General features: G+C 39.4%; 1 protein-coding gene across 2 annotated transcripts; it reads right to left on the reverse strand.

Moving 5' to 3' along the window:
• Nucleotides 1–483: 483 nt before the first annotated feature.
• LOC107156097 (monocarboxylate transporter 1-like) lies at nt 484–9,765 on the reverse strand. 2 transcript variants are annotated; one of them, XM_048814602.1, is made up of 5 exons: nt 9,657–9,765; nt 8,594–8,836; nt 7,103–7,246; nt 4,289–5,155; nt 484–1,970 (listed from the first exon to the last, which is right to left on the reverse strand). In XM_048814602.1, exons 2-5 carry the CDS (start codon nt 8,808–8,810, stop codon nt 1,768–1,770), a joined length of 1,431 nt encoding a protein of 476 aa, XP_048670559.1. In that variant the 5' UTR covers nt 8,811–8,836; nt 9,657–9,765; the 3' UTR covers nt 484–1,767. The 2 variants fall into 2 exon arrangements, with proteins under 2 accessions (XP_048670559.1, XP_015357630.1); XM_015502144.2 differs by lacking the exon at nt 9,657–9,765 and having other exon boundaries at nt 8,594–8,978.
• Between the last annotated feature and the right edge of the window lie 7,323 nt (nt 9,766–17,088).

Genomic DNA, 17,088 nt, shown 5'->3' on the forward strand with positions numbered 1-17,088 from the left:
AACTCTGCAGACATCAACTATGGGGCACTACAATTCTTTTGTTGTTGTTGTTTTTAATTTATTTCTTACCTACATGACAACAGTAGAGTGCATTACATTCATAATTATCTATTCACAGCACAATTTTTTTGTAACTCTGTATATAAAGTATCTTCACATCAAATTAGGACATACCATCAATCAACAAATATACGAAAAAATGCCCATCATCTCTAGCAATCAGAGAAATGCAAATCAAAACTACTCTAAGATACCATCTCACCCCAGTAAGAATGGCAGCTATTATGAAGACAAACAACAACAAGTGTTGGTGAGGATGTGGGGAAAAAGGTACACTCATACACTGCTGGTGGGACTGCAAATTGGTGCAGCCAATTTGGAGAGCAGTATGGAGATTCCTTGGAAAGCTGGGAATGGAGCCACCATTTGACCCAGCTATTCCTCTTCTCGGACTATACCCAAAGGACCTAAAAACAGCACACTACAGGGACACAGCCACATCAATGTTTATAGCAGCACAATTCACAATAGCTAAACTGTGGAGCCAACCTAGATGTCCTTCAGTGGGTGAATGGATAAAAAAAATGTGGCATGTATGCACAATGGGGCACTACCATTCTACTAGTGGGAGGAATTAGTGTCAGACTCCACAGATTTGAAGGTTCAGTCCCATGAGACTCCCTCACTTCGGACCGTTCACAAGGCTGACCCTGTAGTTGATCGGCTGGTAATAAACTAGGGGTTTCCATGACCCCCTCTTCAAGCTTGATGATTTTCTGAAACAGCTCACGGAATTCAAGGAAACCCTTCACTTTTGCTTACTGATTTATTATAAAGCATATGACTCAGGAACAGCCAGAAGAGATGCCCTGGACAGGTATGGGGGACCTCCCCAGGCACACCTTCTTGGCCCCTCAGTGTGTCCCCCAAGCTAGGACTGTTGTTTAGGGATTTTTATGAAGGAGTTGGAAATCTGACCCTCTCGTCACTCCTTGGTCTTTCTGGGGATCAGCCCTCATCCTGAAGGTTTCCACAGGTCCCAGCCACAAATCCTGTCCCTAGATGCAAAAGGCACTCTTACCACTCCAGGGATTCCAAGGATTTTAGGAGCTGTGTGCCCGCAACTGGAGATAAAGGCCAAACATTTATTTCCTGTTATGCCACAACTACCTACTATATGATTCCGTTAATTCCATTTGGGAAAAGGTGAAACTTAAGGGACAGAAATCAGGTCAATGGCTGACAGGGATTAGGGGTGAGGGGCAGGTTTGACAGCAAAAGACAGGAGCGAAGTATTGGGGAGGTCTTTGAAATGTTCTAAACTGGGGTCGTACTTATTTGACTAAAGATTTTTGTCAAAACTCATCAAACTGCGTCCTTAAAAAATGGAACGGTAGGGCTGGTGATGTGCTTGTCTGCCATATGCAAGGCCCTGGGTTCAATTCCCCACACCCCTAGAAATGATGAGGTGTTCAGCCATATGTAAAGTATCCCTTAATCCATCTGACTTCAAATAAAAGCAATTTCCTTCCCCCATCGTCTGCAAATCCCCAGACCTCAAAGGATGTGATGTTTATTTTGGACTGCTACAAAGGATGAAGTACAGTTTCATCAATAAACACCTGGCTGTTTCCACAAAGGTATCTGCTGTCCACGTTAAGCATCACTGGGTGAACATGGTTCAGTAGAATGTTTTCCAGTATCTTTGGCCAAAAGCTCCTCTGACTATCCGTGGTTTCCGACGGGACGCTTCTCCCCAGGGCCTCTCTACTCTATGTTATTCTGTAGGGACTCCTTTGGCTTCCCCCTCTGGATCTTGCTTTTTCTGATTCTCTCTTCTTTCTCCTCTTTGGCCACAAGTCGATAATGGATGCCCATACCAATGAAGAGAAAGACACTGGCAATCATCAGGATCACACCACATGACCAGTACGTATATTTGTAGTCTCCGTACATGTCATTGAGATGACCTAAAGATGTAAAAAAACAAAGTATGTGGGTAAACAGGGATACCCTTTCCCAAAGTGTAAGGATCCACTCAGAAAGATGTTGATCCAGTCTTCAAAGCCCGCAAATGCCCAATCGGTATCAAAAGGAGTTGCTAAAAATAACCTTATCTTCTATTTATGTCATTTTTTTCACTGATTTTGGGTGCCCTTGCATACTCTGTTATTTTCAGAAACTTGGAAAATCATCAGTTCTTGGCAGATTCGAATTGGAGATTACCTACAATCAATCCCCTCAGTACGTAATGTAAAAAGTGTTGCTCAGAAGAGGTCTGGGACTCTTGTCCGGGGACACACAGCTATTCCAGTTACCAGAGGCCAGTGCTCTTTCTCTAGCAGCATTTCCAAAGACCACGACAGGCACATTCAACGGTCATCCTCATTGTATAGTACAACTGAAGTACAGAGACATAGGTAACCTGTCCAGGGTCACAAAGCTAGTAAATGAAACCGTGTGGCTTTAACCTGGGATTTCTGACTCCTGGGTCTATACCTGTGACTACTGTGCAACGGGGGAGCCCAATGTTTCAAAGGTCAAAAAATCAGGGTGGCGTATCACTTCCTTTTATCTTTAAGGCTCTGTCAAGTCTGGTAGTAAAGAGATCCATTGAACTTGGCGTTTCTAAACCTCTCGTTATGGTTACAGTTTATCAGTATCTGTAGAAATAAACTCTGGAAAGCCCTACTCTGCACTTAATAGAACCAATTCAAATGTGACCCCCATATGGCTTCCTAACTCAGGGCATCACTCATTCAGCAACTGTCACTGAGCCTCCATCACTGCCCAGACACTGGCTTCACTCAGCGCTGCAGATGAGGGTGAGCAAGGGCCTTACCACCCACAGCTGAATGGAGAAGAGATGTTGTTCAGATAATCACACAAACGTGACAAGCGCTACAGGGAGGGTTTTGGAAGTAGAAAATGGAGGACTGGAACTGGCAGGTAGGGAGAGGAAGTCTTCCTCCCTTGAGTCCACTGAGCTGAGATTGGCAGGAGGACAGAGATCCTCAGGAGTAGGGGGTAAGGAGAGGATCCAGGCGGAACAGCAAGTGCAAAGGCACGGGGGTAGGAAGAAAGAAGCATGTCATGTGAGCTGGGAAGAAGGGCTGGGCTACTGGAGCAGAGAGCAAAGAGCTGGTGCTAAGAAATGAGGCTGGAGAGACGGGTCAGGCCAGGCCAGGCCAGGCAGAGCCTTGTAAGTCACATCAGGAAATTTTATCCTCACCCTAAGAGTGGAAGAGGTGTAAGAGACTTCAGGACAGCTGGCGCAGGTACAGGAGGACCAGTTACGAGGTCACCATTAGGGTCAGCCAGAACAGGAAACAGGTGTTTAGGTAAGGGCGGTAGTAGTGACGGAGAAAAATGGGCAGAATAGGAAGGATTTGGAGGTAAAAACTGATAGGATTCGTGAAGCTCACTGAGTAGAGGAAAAGTAACCGAGGGGAAGTTTTGAAGTCAGCAGTTGGCCTCTGTGTGGGGATCCCTCCTTTCTCCTTCATGCATAATCTCAAAAGCATGAATCAGTCCAGAGGAGAGCCAAATTATTCTTGTGTTTAGTATTAAGTAATAATTTCTAAATGTAAAGAATTTGCTCTTCTTATGGAATAATCTATTAAGTTTTGTAGCCCTTTGCTGAATGCAAGATCTCAGACAGATTATTTCATTTTTAGAAGCCTATATTTCTTCACTTATAAAGTGGGACAGTAACAGTTCTACCTCATAGACTTGTGAAATATGACAGGGCATATAAAGTGACGAAAACAGTCTGGTACACTGTGAACCCTCGCCTGATACCTATTATTATTATTTTGAATAGCAGCACTGAGATAAATGTCATGATTAAAATGAAAACGCTATTAGTATATTTTAAGGGTGGAAAGGTACATTACACATTTTTCTACAATAAGCGTGTTCATTTTGTGACCAGAAATACTTTTACAAATATTGAAGTTTATAATAGTTTTTTTTTTTTAATTCTCCTTTCAGCTTGATGGTTCAATTTACTTTGATTCGGTAAGTATTTGAGCAATCACCTGTGTCAAGTAATGTGCCAGCACTCAGGGTACAGAAGTGAGAAAGGCTTGCTCTGTGCTACCAAACAGCTCACTAATCTCTGCTTTTTAAAAAATATTTATTTTTTAGGTGTAGATGGACACAACCCAACGCCTTTATTTTTATGTGGTGCTGAGCCACAATCCCAGCCCCTAATCTCTGCTTTCTATCACGGTCCCAATCTTGTTTTATGATAGCGGGATCATAGAGGTAGGGAAACATACTATACCTAACAGTGGTGGCCCCAGGAGGACAGGACAGCATTCCACAATGGTCACCAATCCCATGGCACTGGAGAACTTCTGCGGTCCAACGAGGTCCATCAGTGTTTCAAACAATACAGAGCTGAGCCACCCAAAGGCAAATCCTAAGCATCCTGCATAGACACAGAACCCAACGTAGCTGGTAGAAAAAGGCAGTACCATATGACACACTCCATTTGCCAAAATCGCAGCAGCAAAGAAATACTGGATTCGTGGTCTTATCCACTTGGTGTTGGCTATCAGTCCCATGGAAGGTCTGGCTATAATATCGACCAAAGACAGAATGGAGAGAAGGAAGGCAGGCTTCTCACTAGCATAGTGCTGACTCTTCGCGTAACTACTAAGAAAGACTAACGGTGCAGCCAGTCCAAAGACCATTATCACGTTTCCAGAGAGGTACAGAACAAAGCCTCTGTGGGTGAAGAGGGACAAGCTCAGGAATTGGTTAACTACTGGGAAGACGGATCTTTTCTCCTCTTTATCGTTCCCACCATTACATTTTCCATTGGCATCACCTGCAACTTTGTGTGCATTAGATTTTCCAGCTTCCGGAAGGGATTCTGTACACTTAACTGTCTCTGCCTGTGTTAGTTTGGGTCCTATGGGTCGCATCAGGGCTCCAGACACACAGCAGTTTAGTAGGAGGCCCCCAAGAATTAGGAAGCTTCCTTTACAACCAAAGCTATCAAAGAGAGTCTGATTGAGGGAGGCCAGGACTGCGAGGAGCACAGGGCTGCCCGCCATGGTCAGTCCGTTGGCCAAGGGTCGCTTCTTATAGAAATACGTGCCAATCATGGTCAGAGCTGGATTCAAGTTGAAAGCAAATCCAAGACCTGGAGGGAGGGGGAAAATGACAGTATTACATACTATAATTAACGTCAGAAACACTTGTTATTAATTAACTAGACAAAGAAATTGAACGAAAATGACAAAATTGCCATCATTATGAGAGAGGCTATTATAATTAATAGATCATGAGGTCCACTGTTGTCAAATAAATATAGACCTAAGTGTCTTTATGTAGCAAATACCAGAGTTATAACATTAAAATTATTATTATTTTTATTCTAGCAACCAAAAGAATAATAAAAAATCCTGGGGCTGGGGCTGGGGCTCAGTGGTAGAGCATTCTCCTAGCACGCCTGAGGCACGGGGTTCGATCCTCAGCACCACATAAAAATAAAATAAAGGTACTATATACACCTACAACTAAAAAAGAAATATTAAAAAAATAAATGTAGGATCTGTATTTAGCTTCATAATCTTAGCTTTCTTGAGGAACAGGGGATTGAAAACAAAAAGGAAAAAAATGAGTATTATGAGTTCAGAAAGTAAGACAGTAAATGAAAATATTTTTGGATGGTAAAAATACAACAGTGTCAGAAATGCCAGTACTACCACAATCAATTCATTAACTGAAGGCAATTTCTATGAAAATGGCCATGTATTTTATTTTTCAAATGAGGTAAAATGCCCATGAAATATTCCTGGAGAATGAATACATCATAAATATTTGAAAAAGATAAGTAATTGGGGGGACCAATGTAAAAGAATGAATATGTTACACAGTTATAATAATTAGAACAGTGTATCAAAAAATAGAAGAACAAATCAATGAAAATAAGCAGAAAGCCCAAGAATAGAACCGAGATGTAACCCCTTTTTTTTTTTTTTGGCCAGGCTAGTGCTCTACCACTGAGCTACACCCTCAGCCTGTTATCAAGTTTTTTAACTTAATATATCATGCACATGCCCATACTTCCACGTCTCAGAAAATTTTCGCTGATGTTATTTTTCCATTGAATGGTACCATAATTCATTCACCATTCTCTGGTTAATGAGCATTAGGTTGTTGACATTTTTTCAATGAATAAACAGTATATATACACACAAAAAATACTTTAAAAATATATATATATGTATGTATATAGGTCCCAGGTATTGAACCCAGGGATACTTAACTACTGAGCCACATGCCCAGCCCTTCTTATTTTTTTTATTTGGAGACAGGGTCTCACTAAGTTGCTGAGGCTGGCTTTGAACATGAAATCTTTCTGCCTCGGTATTATTATGATAGTTTCCTATATATCTTCATGAAAATAATTATTAAGAAACGATGCTTGTAATCCCAATGACTCAGAGGCTAAGGCAGGAGGACCTGTCTCAAAATAAAAAAAATTAGAAATCAAAGAGGACTGAAGATGTAACTCAGTGGTAAAGTGCCTCTGGGTTCAATCCAGCACCAAAAAATTTTTTTAAAAGGGCAGGGGGTGAGGGGAGGGAGAGTGCTCCTGTCATGCGCTTTACTCCTTGAAAATGTACCTGGCTTCTCTACCAGAAAATCTGCTCTTTGTATCTGATGTTCCCCCTCAGTCCACTTTGAGCCAATTCCGTCTCGGGTAGTCTGGGGTTTGTGATGCCTGGGAATAGCTGATGACTGCTCTTTGAATAACTGAGGGCACCACGTCCTTTACTGCTACCTTCCTTTAGATGGAAGAAAGGAAGAGAGGGAGTGAGGGAGGAAAAGAAGAAAGGGAAGTGGGACAAAAAATTTTCAACTCATTCATTTAACAAACGTTAATGCCAATTAAGTGCTAACTGTCTTTAAAAGTTTGCTTTTCTGGCACTCTTAAATTAACATATCTAAAGCTCTTAAAAATAACAGTCATTTTTCTAATGAAGACATTTTATTTCTCCAAAGAATTGGCAGATCAATGCTACCAACAGTCCACCAAAAAAAAAAAAAATTAACGTTTGAAAATAAACCAGGAGCACCTCACCTCCAATAACTCCAATACACAAGTAAAGCTCCTGAACGGTGTTACAGAAAGAAGCCGCAACCAAGCCAAAGCCAGACAAGCAGCCACCAGCCATCATGACTAGACGGCTGCCGTACTTATTCACCAGGATACTGCTGATGGGACCTGGGGGAGAACAGGCAACTTAGCAATGCAGAGAAACCCACCCCCCACTTCTGCGTCCACACGAGGCATTACTGACAAGATAGGCGTCAAGACAAAACCCCCATCCCCACAACAAACAGAGAAAACACAAAGCCGGGTAAAAAGCTGCTTTCCATCATTATTGCAGGTTCATTGATTTGTGTAGTGGAAAAAAACAGCAGCATTGATTGTACATCTTCTGTGTTTCTAGAACATATTAGATGGATTCATCGCAAGTAGAAAAGCCCTCACTCCACCTCTCCTAAGGTAGAACGGGCTGCACATTCCCTGATTCTAAGTCTGTAGGGATCTTCATGTGTTTAGAACATTTTCATTGTAACTGTAGCAAGTTTTCTCTGTTCTTAATTTGTAGATAGGTATCTGGAGCGTAGACATGAAGACAACTGTCAGTAGGAACAAATCACCAGCTAATGTGTTTTGTTTCTCACAGAAAACAACGATAACAGAACTACAAAACAAGAATGCCTACCATCACTACTTTTCTTCAGCATTATACTGGAAGTCCAAGCCAGCTCAGTAAGACAGGGGAAAATAGGGATAAGGAAAGGAAGAAACCAAACTATCATTATTTGTGGAAGATATTTTGAATATCCAAAAATTTTGACAGACTCTACCAATAAATTAATGGAAACAACAAGAATTGAGCAAGCTTACGGGATATACAATGAAAATACAAAAATCAATTGCCTTTGTATATATCAGCAAAAGCAGAAAACACTTTTTTCCCCTCCCTGTGGTACTGGAGATTAAACCCAGGGCCTGGTGCATGCTAAGCAAGCACTCTATCACTGAGCTGCACCCCAGCCCAGAAAATGCATCATCATTATTATTATTATTATTATTATTATTATTATTTTATTTCACATTGGGGATTGAACCGGGGCATTTTACCACTGAGCTACATTCCCAGACCTTTTTATTTTTTTTAATTTTGAAATAGGGTATTGCTGAGTTGCTTTGGTCTAACTTGCTGAGGCTGGCCTTAAACTTGCAATTCTCCTGCCTCAGTTTCCTGAGTTGCTGGGATTACAGACTTAATGTAATCACCATGGCCAGCCAGAAAACACATTTAAAAATAACGTTATCCTTTATATAACACCAGTTTTGGTCATAGTTAACCTAAGAGGAACATATAGTTGCTATATAACCTTCTGATATAAAGAAGGAAAAATGCGATTCTAATCACCTAGGTTCAAGAACAACCTTTCGAATACCTCACTGATAAGGGCACCAGGAACAGAAAGCACCCACTACAGAGCTTTTGCCTGCCTATTGGTAGTTAAAAGAGCAGGCCTCAGTGGTACTCACCGCCCCCATACATGACAGCAAACATGATGGAGGAGATCCACGACACTTCACTGGTGCTGGCATCAAATAGACCTTCAATTTCTTTGTAAAATACAGAAATAGATTTGGCAAATGCACAAGAGAAGCCGATAGAAATGAAAGCACCAACAACCACTGCCCACCCCCAGCCTCCATCTGGGGGGGTATATCCAACTGGACCTTCATTTGACGTTGACATTGTACGTAAAGATGAATTCCAAATACCTGAAGGATTTGAAAGGAAAACAGTAGGTAACAAGGAGGTCAATAACAAGGCATTCCCACAAAGCCCAGAACACTTAGATTACAAGTAACTAAATCCTTCTCGATGTTACTTGTCCTTTATGAACATTGTAGAAAAACAATCTAAGAGGCATGGTATTGCCCGTAAGTTTTACAGACTTTAAGTTAAAACACTCACCCCCATTTGAACTAAACACCAAAATCTTTTTCAATAAAGGTAATAGTACTTTTTCTTCAAGCTTATAATCATACCTGTTTCAATCATCAATTTCAGTACTCTTCTATACTACCAAAGAAAACCAAATTACTCATTTGACTTATCTGTTTGTAAAACTTAATACACATACTATAAAATGATAAAGATTTAATATCTCCCTTGCAATGTTTTCTCCTTTCCAGAATTTATCCTCTAATATTTACCTAGTTTTTATTTTCTCTAGGACTAACAGGCTCGTCTAAAAGTGTCAAGAACAATAGTGTTATCTGTAATACACTAGACATACAGCAATCTACAACATGTGGAATAGAAAGTTATCTCAGTAAGTTATCTCATCCAGCTGTTTAGGTATTTTTTTTTTCTATTATGTGACAGGAAGGATTCCTAAATGATAGCTTAATATAGTTTAAATGAATCAATTTTGGAAGCTGGCAGTTTTAAATCAAAGACTTTCCCTTTTCTTGTTAAGTCATCCAGTACTAATGAAGAAAAAAAATTAGTAAAGGAAATATACTGTAAGATTTTAATTAGTAGCAGGTGGGAGAGTCTGGGAACAGGTTTACCGGTCCACTTTAAAGAAATTACCTTCTCACTGGTTGAGGTGGCCCACACCTGTTATCCCAGAGACTTGGGAGGCTGAGGCAGGAGGATCTCAAGTTCAAGGTCAGCCTGGGCAAGTTAGAAAGATCTGTCTCAAAATGTAAAAGATTAAAAAAAAAAAAAAAAGGAAATAGTTATGTTGAAGAAATTAAAAACCTTTATTAGTTTCTGAATATAATTTTTATAAAGTTTCTAAAAAGTTTTGTAAAATTGTGAAATGTTTAAGGTTTGTGCAACTTTTGTTAGATTTAATCTAAGGTACTTTTTTTGTTAAGTAAAAAATAAAGTAGTAACTTTTTTTCGAACCCAGGGCCTTGTTGTGCAGGCGAAGCAAGCAGTCTACCAAGTGAGCTATATCCCCAGCTCTGTTAAGTAGTAACTTTAAAAAATATTCTTCTGATGTGTAAACACAATTGACCCATTTAAATAACAGCTTTATTGATAGATACAATTTGCATATAATAAAATTTATCCTTTCAAAGTGTAAAACTCAGTGATTTTTAGTATATTCACAGAATTACGTAACTATCACCATCTGATTTCAGTTGAAGTTTCCAACTGTTATTGTCATGGTTGAATCCTGGATCATCCCTTGAAAAGCTCATGTGCTCGGCAATGCAGGAATGTTCAGAGGTGAAATGATCAGATTATGAGAGCTGTAATCTCAGCAGTGATCCATTCACTGGATTAATAACTTGAATGGACTACTGGGTGGTACCTGTAGGCAGGTGGGCATGGCAGGAGGATGCAGGTCACTGGGGGCGTGCCTTTGGGGACTACACCTTTTCCCTGGCTCCTCAGTCTCTCTTTCCTGGGGCTGCCACGAGCTGAGCATTTTCCCCTGCTGTGCCCCTGCACCGGGATGTTCTGCCTCATCTCAGGCCCAGAGCACGCTCACCATGAAATGAATCTTGGGAAACAGTGAGCCCAAAATAAACTTTTCCTCCTCTAAATTGTTCTCTTTTATTCCCATAGCTCTACTGAGGTCAAATTGAAGTACAATATAATGCATATATTTGAAGGATGCAATTTGATCAGATTCGACATGTAGGTAACTAATACAATCAATATAAAAACATTTGCAGCCGCGTTCCTGGCGACAAAAACATTCAGGGTCACTCCAGGGGAACTGGGCTGCATGAAATACCTTTTTCTTTGGGGGGTCCTGTGACAGCTCCTTTGACCTTAAGGGTCCACAGAAAGAGGTGAATGTAGCCAGATAGCTCCAAAAGTGACTGACAGAGCCTCTACGAATCACGGGAAGGAAAATGCTGGTCACTCAGAGCGACGCCCGACCCCCCCCCCCCAATTTCCATTACTTTTTTTTTTTTAATTTGAAATCATGCACACAGTTTCCTTCATGATTTATCACATTAGAAATCAATCAAGATATATAGAACCCCACTCCCACAAGTCAACTATTTCAAAATTAAATGGCACACTTATAAATATCTCAGAGGGCAAGGAAGAAAGCACAGAAAAGTAAATAAAAAGTGCTTTGAAGTAAGGGATGATAAAAGCTTAAAATACCAGGATCACTGGGATGTAACAGTACTCAGAGAAACATTTAGAACTTAAAGTGCTTGTATCAGAAAGGAGCTAGAAATTAACAATCAAATTATTTTCAAATTATGTAGTAGGAAGAAAAAATATATGAGCAGAAATATATGAAATAGAGAAGAAATAAATGAGCTAAAATTTGATAAAAATCCACCAAGTCTAATCAAGAAAAAAACAAGAACACAGGGGCTGGGATTGTGGCTCAGCAGTAGAGCGCTCGTCTAGCACGGGCGGGACCCGGTTCGATCCTCAGTACCACATAAAAATAAAGGCATTGTGTTGTGTCCATCTACACCTAAAAAAATGAATACATGTTTAAAAAAAAAAACAAGAACACAAAAATTAATAACAATGGAAAGGGAGCTGACAAAATAACCCTACAGATTCTAAAAATATATTAGGTAATATTACAATTGTAGGCCAACATATGTGATAGCTTACATAACATGGTCTATGTTAGAGAAGGATCCGTGTGCTGCTGAGAAGAAAGTGTATTCAGTCATTGATGGATGAAATATTCTACATAGGTCTGTTAAGTCTAAATTATCAATTGTATTTTTTACTTCTATAGCTTCTGAATTTAGTTTTTGTTTGGAGGATCTATCCAGTGGTGACAGAAGCATGTTAAAGGTACCCAGTACTACTATGTTGTGGTCTATTTGATTCTTAAAATTGAGAAGGGTTTATTTGATATACGTAGATGCTCCATTGTTTGGGGCATAAATGTTTACAATTGTTATGTCTTGCTGATATAAAACTCCCTTAAGCAGTATGAAATGTCCTTCTTTGTCCCTTCAGATTAATTTTGGCTTAAAGTCCGCTTTATCTGATATGAGGATAGAAACCCCTGCTTGTTTATGCGATCCATGTGAGTGATATGTCTTTTTCCCAACCTTTCACCTTGGGACTGTGAGGTGAGTCTCTTGGAGACAACATATTGTTGGATCTTATTTTGTAACCCAATCTGCCAGTCTGGGTCTTTTGACTGATGAGTTTAGACCATTAAGTTCAAGGTTATTATTGAGATATGACTTGTATTCCCGATCATTTGGGTTTATTTCTAGTTTTTAATTTGAATTTCTTTCCCCTTTGATTGGCTACTCCTTTAGTGTAGTTCTTCCCTCTGTTGATTTCACTTTTTTTTTTTTTACTTCATCTTCATGGAATACTTTATTAAAAATGTTCTGAAGTGCAGGCTTCCTAGTTGCAAATTCTTTTAACTTTTGTTTATCATGGAGGTTTTTATTTCATCTTCAAATCTGAAGCTTAATTTTGCTGGATATAGGATTCTGGGTTGGCGTCCATTTTCTTTCAGAGCTTGGTATATGTTATTCTAGGACCTTGCAGCTTTGAAGGCCTGGGTTGAGAAATCAGCTGAGGTCTGAATTGGTTTCCCCCTAATGTAATCTGATATTTTTCTCTCACAGCCTTCAAAATTCTATTCTTACACTGTATGCTAGGCATTTTCATTATAATATGCCTTGGTGGGGCTCTGTTGTAGTTTTGTACATTTGGGGTTCTGTAAGCCTCTTGTATTTGATTTTCCATTTCATTCTTTAGATCTGTGTAATTTTCTGGTGCTGTTTCATTAAAAAGATTGTGCACTCCTTTGGTTTATATCTCCAAACCTTCATCTATCTCTATAAATCTTAAATTTGGTCTTTTTTACGTTATTCCATAGTTCTCGGAAGTTCTGTTCATGGTTTCTCAACATCTTCTCTCTGTGGTCAACTCTATTTTCGAGATTATATATTTTGTCTTCATTGACTGAGGTTCTGTCTTCCAAGTGGTCTAGTCTGTTGGTGATGCTTTCTACTGAATTTTTAATTTGATTTATTGATTCCTTCCTTTCTAAGGTTTCTGCTTGTTTTTTTTTTTTCTCAAAATCTCTGCCTCTTTATTGAAGTGATTTTTCACTTCATGTATTTTCCCTCTGATTTCATTTCTTATACCATCCTTTACTTCGCAGATCAGTTTAACTATGTACCTTCTAATCTGTTTCTCTAACATTTCTTCCACTGTGGTGTTGATGAATTCTGTTACTGAAGTATCTTGGTTTGTTTGGGGTGATTTCTTCCCTTGCTTTTTCATGTTGTTTGTATGCCTACCCACCTAACAGTCTGGATCTGAGGCAGTAGAGTTTCTACCCTGTGGGCTTATAGTGTCCCTGAAGGTCTCCAGTACCTCACTGTTTAGGGGGAGACAAATAATAACAACAACCAATGCAAACGATATACCACATTAAACCAAATAGTTCCTACTATGACATCTAGAATTCTAATTAACACAATGAACAGAAATGACATTATCAGTTATTGTCTACAATTAAAAACAGCAAGACTGCAAAAGGGTTTATAACTTCAAATGGTGGACAGGGAGAGAACAGAAGTGATACAGGATGTGATGATTATGAGGGAGAAAGAGAGAAGAAGTAAAAAATTAAAGGAAGAGTCAAAGAGAGAAAATAGAGATTGGCTGTTGGCTGAAGAAAAGAGAATCAAGGGAAATAGGAGAAAAAAATATATATATATATAAAGTAAAAATTTTAAAAGATAAAAGTAAAAATAAAAGAATACAAAGGAAACTAAAATATATTAATAAACATCCTAGTTCACAAAAAACTAATCCATGAAAAATAACTGACTTCAAAAGTGCTAGAAATGAGAAAAAATATGAATATGAATAAATGTCTATGCACCATTAAGGTCATAATTAAACAGAGAAAAGAGTTTAAAAAAAAAATCTTGAAAAGTTGAAGAATTCTTTCTGTTGGAGTTCAAAAGATTCTCAGTTCCTCTTCTCAGCAGTTTTAGGTGGCAGGGTTTAGGCTTCCGCAGGCTCCAGGCTCTCTGCCAATTGGTCTGAAGATTTTAAATCAGTGCACCTCCAGGGCCCAGTACTTGGTGGTCCATACTGGAAAACTGTACCCCAGGGATCTCCCCTGGGTTCCACTCATGAATGGGGGACCCAATTCTTAGTCCCCAGGGTCACCTGTAGACCCCTCATTTCCTGGTCCTGGGTTTAGTCTCCAATCTCTCCTGCCCCCTCCCTTCTGAGTTCCCAGCCAGATGTGTCTCTCCCAGCTGGTCCTGCAAGCAGTGGATTGGAGGGGGAAGGGTAGGCCCTGGTGGGTTTCCATGACCAGTTGTCCCCTATGTAAACCTCTCCTGGTCACTATAGCACACTCTATGTTGTCCAGTGTGTTTATTGGGCCTGTATTTTGGGCCAAACTGAGGTTTGCCAGGGGTCAGGCCCCTCAGCTGCCGGCCTCTGCACAGCAGCTGCAAAAAGCTCCCCTCCTCTGTTCTCCACTCGGCGTCTGGAGAGATGCAGCTTCTGTAACCACGCACGGGTATTGTGCAGCCTGTCTTTCAGGTTTGCCAGGCAATGTCCTTGACCTCTAAATGCTCCATACCCAGAGTGTCTTGGGCCTCTCAAAAATGCAGGTTCCTTTAATTCCCTTATTCCTCCACTATGCTGGCGGAGGGACTGATCTAGCTGGTGCTTCTGCCTGGCTATGGCAGCAGCTGTGCCACTGGGGATTTCTTACTTATTTTATTATATTCAGCTTCCTGAGTCCCCCGTCTGCTTTGACTTCCTCTGTTCCGCCATTTTGAAAAACATCCTCAAGTTGTTCTTGTCGGGTAATTTGTTCACACTAATGAAAAGCTAACGAATACAATTCTTATTGAATTATCGATGTTCCCTTTAATTCCATCAGTTTTCCATGTATCTTGAGGCTCCATTGTTAATTGTATATTTGTTTGTAACTGGAATGTCTTCCTGAAGGACTGGTCTTCTCATCATCATAATATGTACTTTCTTTTACATCTAGTAACAATTTTTTTTCTTGATGTATATCTTGCCTAATATTCCTATCTCCACTTCAGCTCTCTTACAATTTGCATGATATATCTTTTTTATCTGTTTACTTTAAGGATATGTATCTCTGACTCTAAAGTGGATCTACTATAAACATTACATAGATCATTTAAAAAAAAATCTATCCTGCCAACCACTGCATTTGATTAAAATATTTAATCCATTTACATTTATTATAAGGTCCTTGCTTAGCATCTGGATGACCATGGTAAGTGACAGCTGCCATTTTAAGGAAAAAAGTTTCTCTTTTCTGCCCAAGGGGTGTTTCTAAGAAATGCTCATACCACCCAACCCTTAACCGCCAGCATTAGGACCCACCCGGCACTGATTCCTGAGCCTGCCTCATAAAAGTCCTGGAACCCAAGCCTGTTTTGCCTCTCTCCATTATAGAGAGATGGCCTTTATTTGTCAGCTCTGGCAAATGAACTGTCGTGTGTATCTCTGCCTGGTCTCCGTCTTTCATTTCTCGCTTACCCATCTCTCGTTCCTCAATTTCCCTTCAATAATTAATAAAGTAGGATTCAAGTCTGCCAATATGCTACTTGTTTTCTATATGTTTTATGTCTTTTTTTGTTTCTCTATTCTTCCATTACTGTTTTCTATTGTGAATAGATATTTAATTCCCTTGTTTTTTTTTTGTTTGTTTGTTTGTTTGTTCTTTTTTTTACTACATTTGGGAAATTTTACTTTTATTTTTTTTAGCCTTAGGACTTCAACATCTAAACTTGAAACAATCTAGAATGGGTTAATACCAACTTAATTTCAATAGTATACAAAAGCTCGGCTGCTCCCAGGAGCCGTGATACATGCTTGTAATCCTGGCAATGCAGGGGGCTAAGGCAGGAGGTTCACAAGTTCAAGGCCAGCACTGTCAATTTAGCAAGACTCTGTCTCAAAATAAAAATTAAAAAGGGTGAGGATTTAACTCAGTGGTAGAGTGCCACTGGGTTCAATCTCTAGTACAAAAAAAATAAAATAAAAGTCACTATATAGCCCCCTTTTATGTAGTTACTATCATACAAATTACATTTTTATACAGTATAAGCCTACCAACAGTTTTGTAATTATTAACTTACATAGTCATCCTCTAAATCAGATAGGAGGGAAAAAGAGTTCAAGCAAAAAATACATTTACACTGACTTTTAATTTTCCTTATGCAGTTGCCTTTACAGGTGTCCTTTATTTCTTCATGAGAATTCAAGTTACTGTCTAGTGTTCTTTCACTTCAGCCTCAGAGACTCAGATGTTTCTTGTAGGATAGGCTTGCTGGCAACAAACCCCTCAATTTTTGTGTATCTGGAAATGTCTTAATTTCTCCTTCATTTGGTTAAAATGCTGTTTTTGCTGTTCTTACAGAAATTCAGTTGTTCTTCTGGAATACATTCTTTAGATTGCTGCAAACCTTTGGTTTCTTTTGAGTTCTGAAAAAGTTTGATTTTGATCATTTTTGCCAGTGTTCATTGTTTCTTTGAAGGAGATTTTTTAAGAGGGCCTAATTCTACCACTCTAGAAACACTCTCCATAACTGATTTTTTTTTATATCAACCTTTACTTTGGCAAATTTACAAATTAAAATTGCCTCTATTTTGTCTGGATTGTTGAAGCGTTCATAAGCTATTTGGAAATATAAATTTCCCTTCTCAACTATCTTTCTGATTTCAGTATCACGTTATGTTGAAGTCATAAAGTGAGTTAGATGTTCTCTTTTCCGGATCTCAGGGAGAGTTTGTCTAAGACTGGAATAATTTGTTCCTTCCAAGAACGGATGGTACTCTCTTGGTAGCATTACCTATCAGAATGTACCTATAAAACCACCCGGGGATTGTGTTTTCCTTATGAGGATATTTTAAGTCATCTAATTCAATTACAGAAATGCCAAGTCTACTCATCCCTTCTCTTACCTTTTCTTTTTCTTTTCTTCCAGTGTTGGGGATAAAACTCAGGGCCTTATGCTGAATTACATGCCCTTATGCT

The sequence above is a fragment of the Marmota marmota genome, unplaced genomic scaffold, assembly GCF_001458135.2.
Source record: "Marmota marmota marmota unplaced genomic scaffold, marMar, whole genome shotgun sequence".
NCBI classification, from domain to species: domain Eukaryota; kingdom Metazoa; phylum Chordata; class Mammalia; order Rodentia; family Sciuridae; genus Marmota; species Marmota marmota.

Coding starts and splice junctions, on each gene's coding strand:
- LOC107156097 (XM_048814602.1), bottom strand. CDS start 8,810: ATGTCAACGTCAAATGAAGGTCCAGTTGGATATACCCCCCCAGATGGA. Junction 7,247..8,593: donor TGCTGTCATGTATGGGGGCG/GTGAGTACCACT, acceptor GTTCTCCCCCAG/GTCCCATCAGCAGTATCCTG. Junction 1,971..4,288: donor CCTGGGGCCACCACTGTTAG/GTATAGTATGTT, acceptor TTACATCTTTAG/GTCATCTCAATGACATGTAC.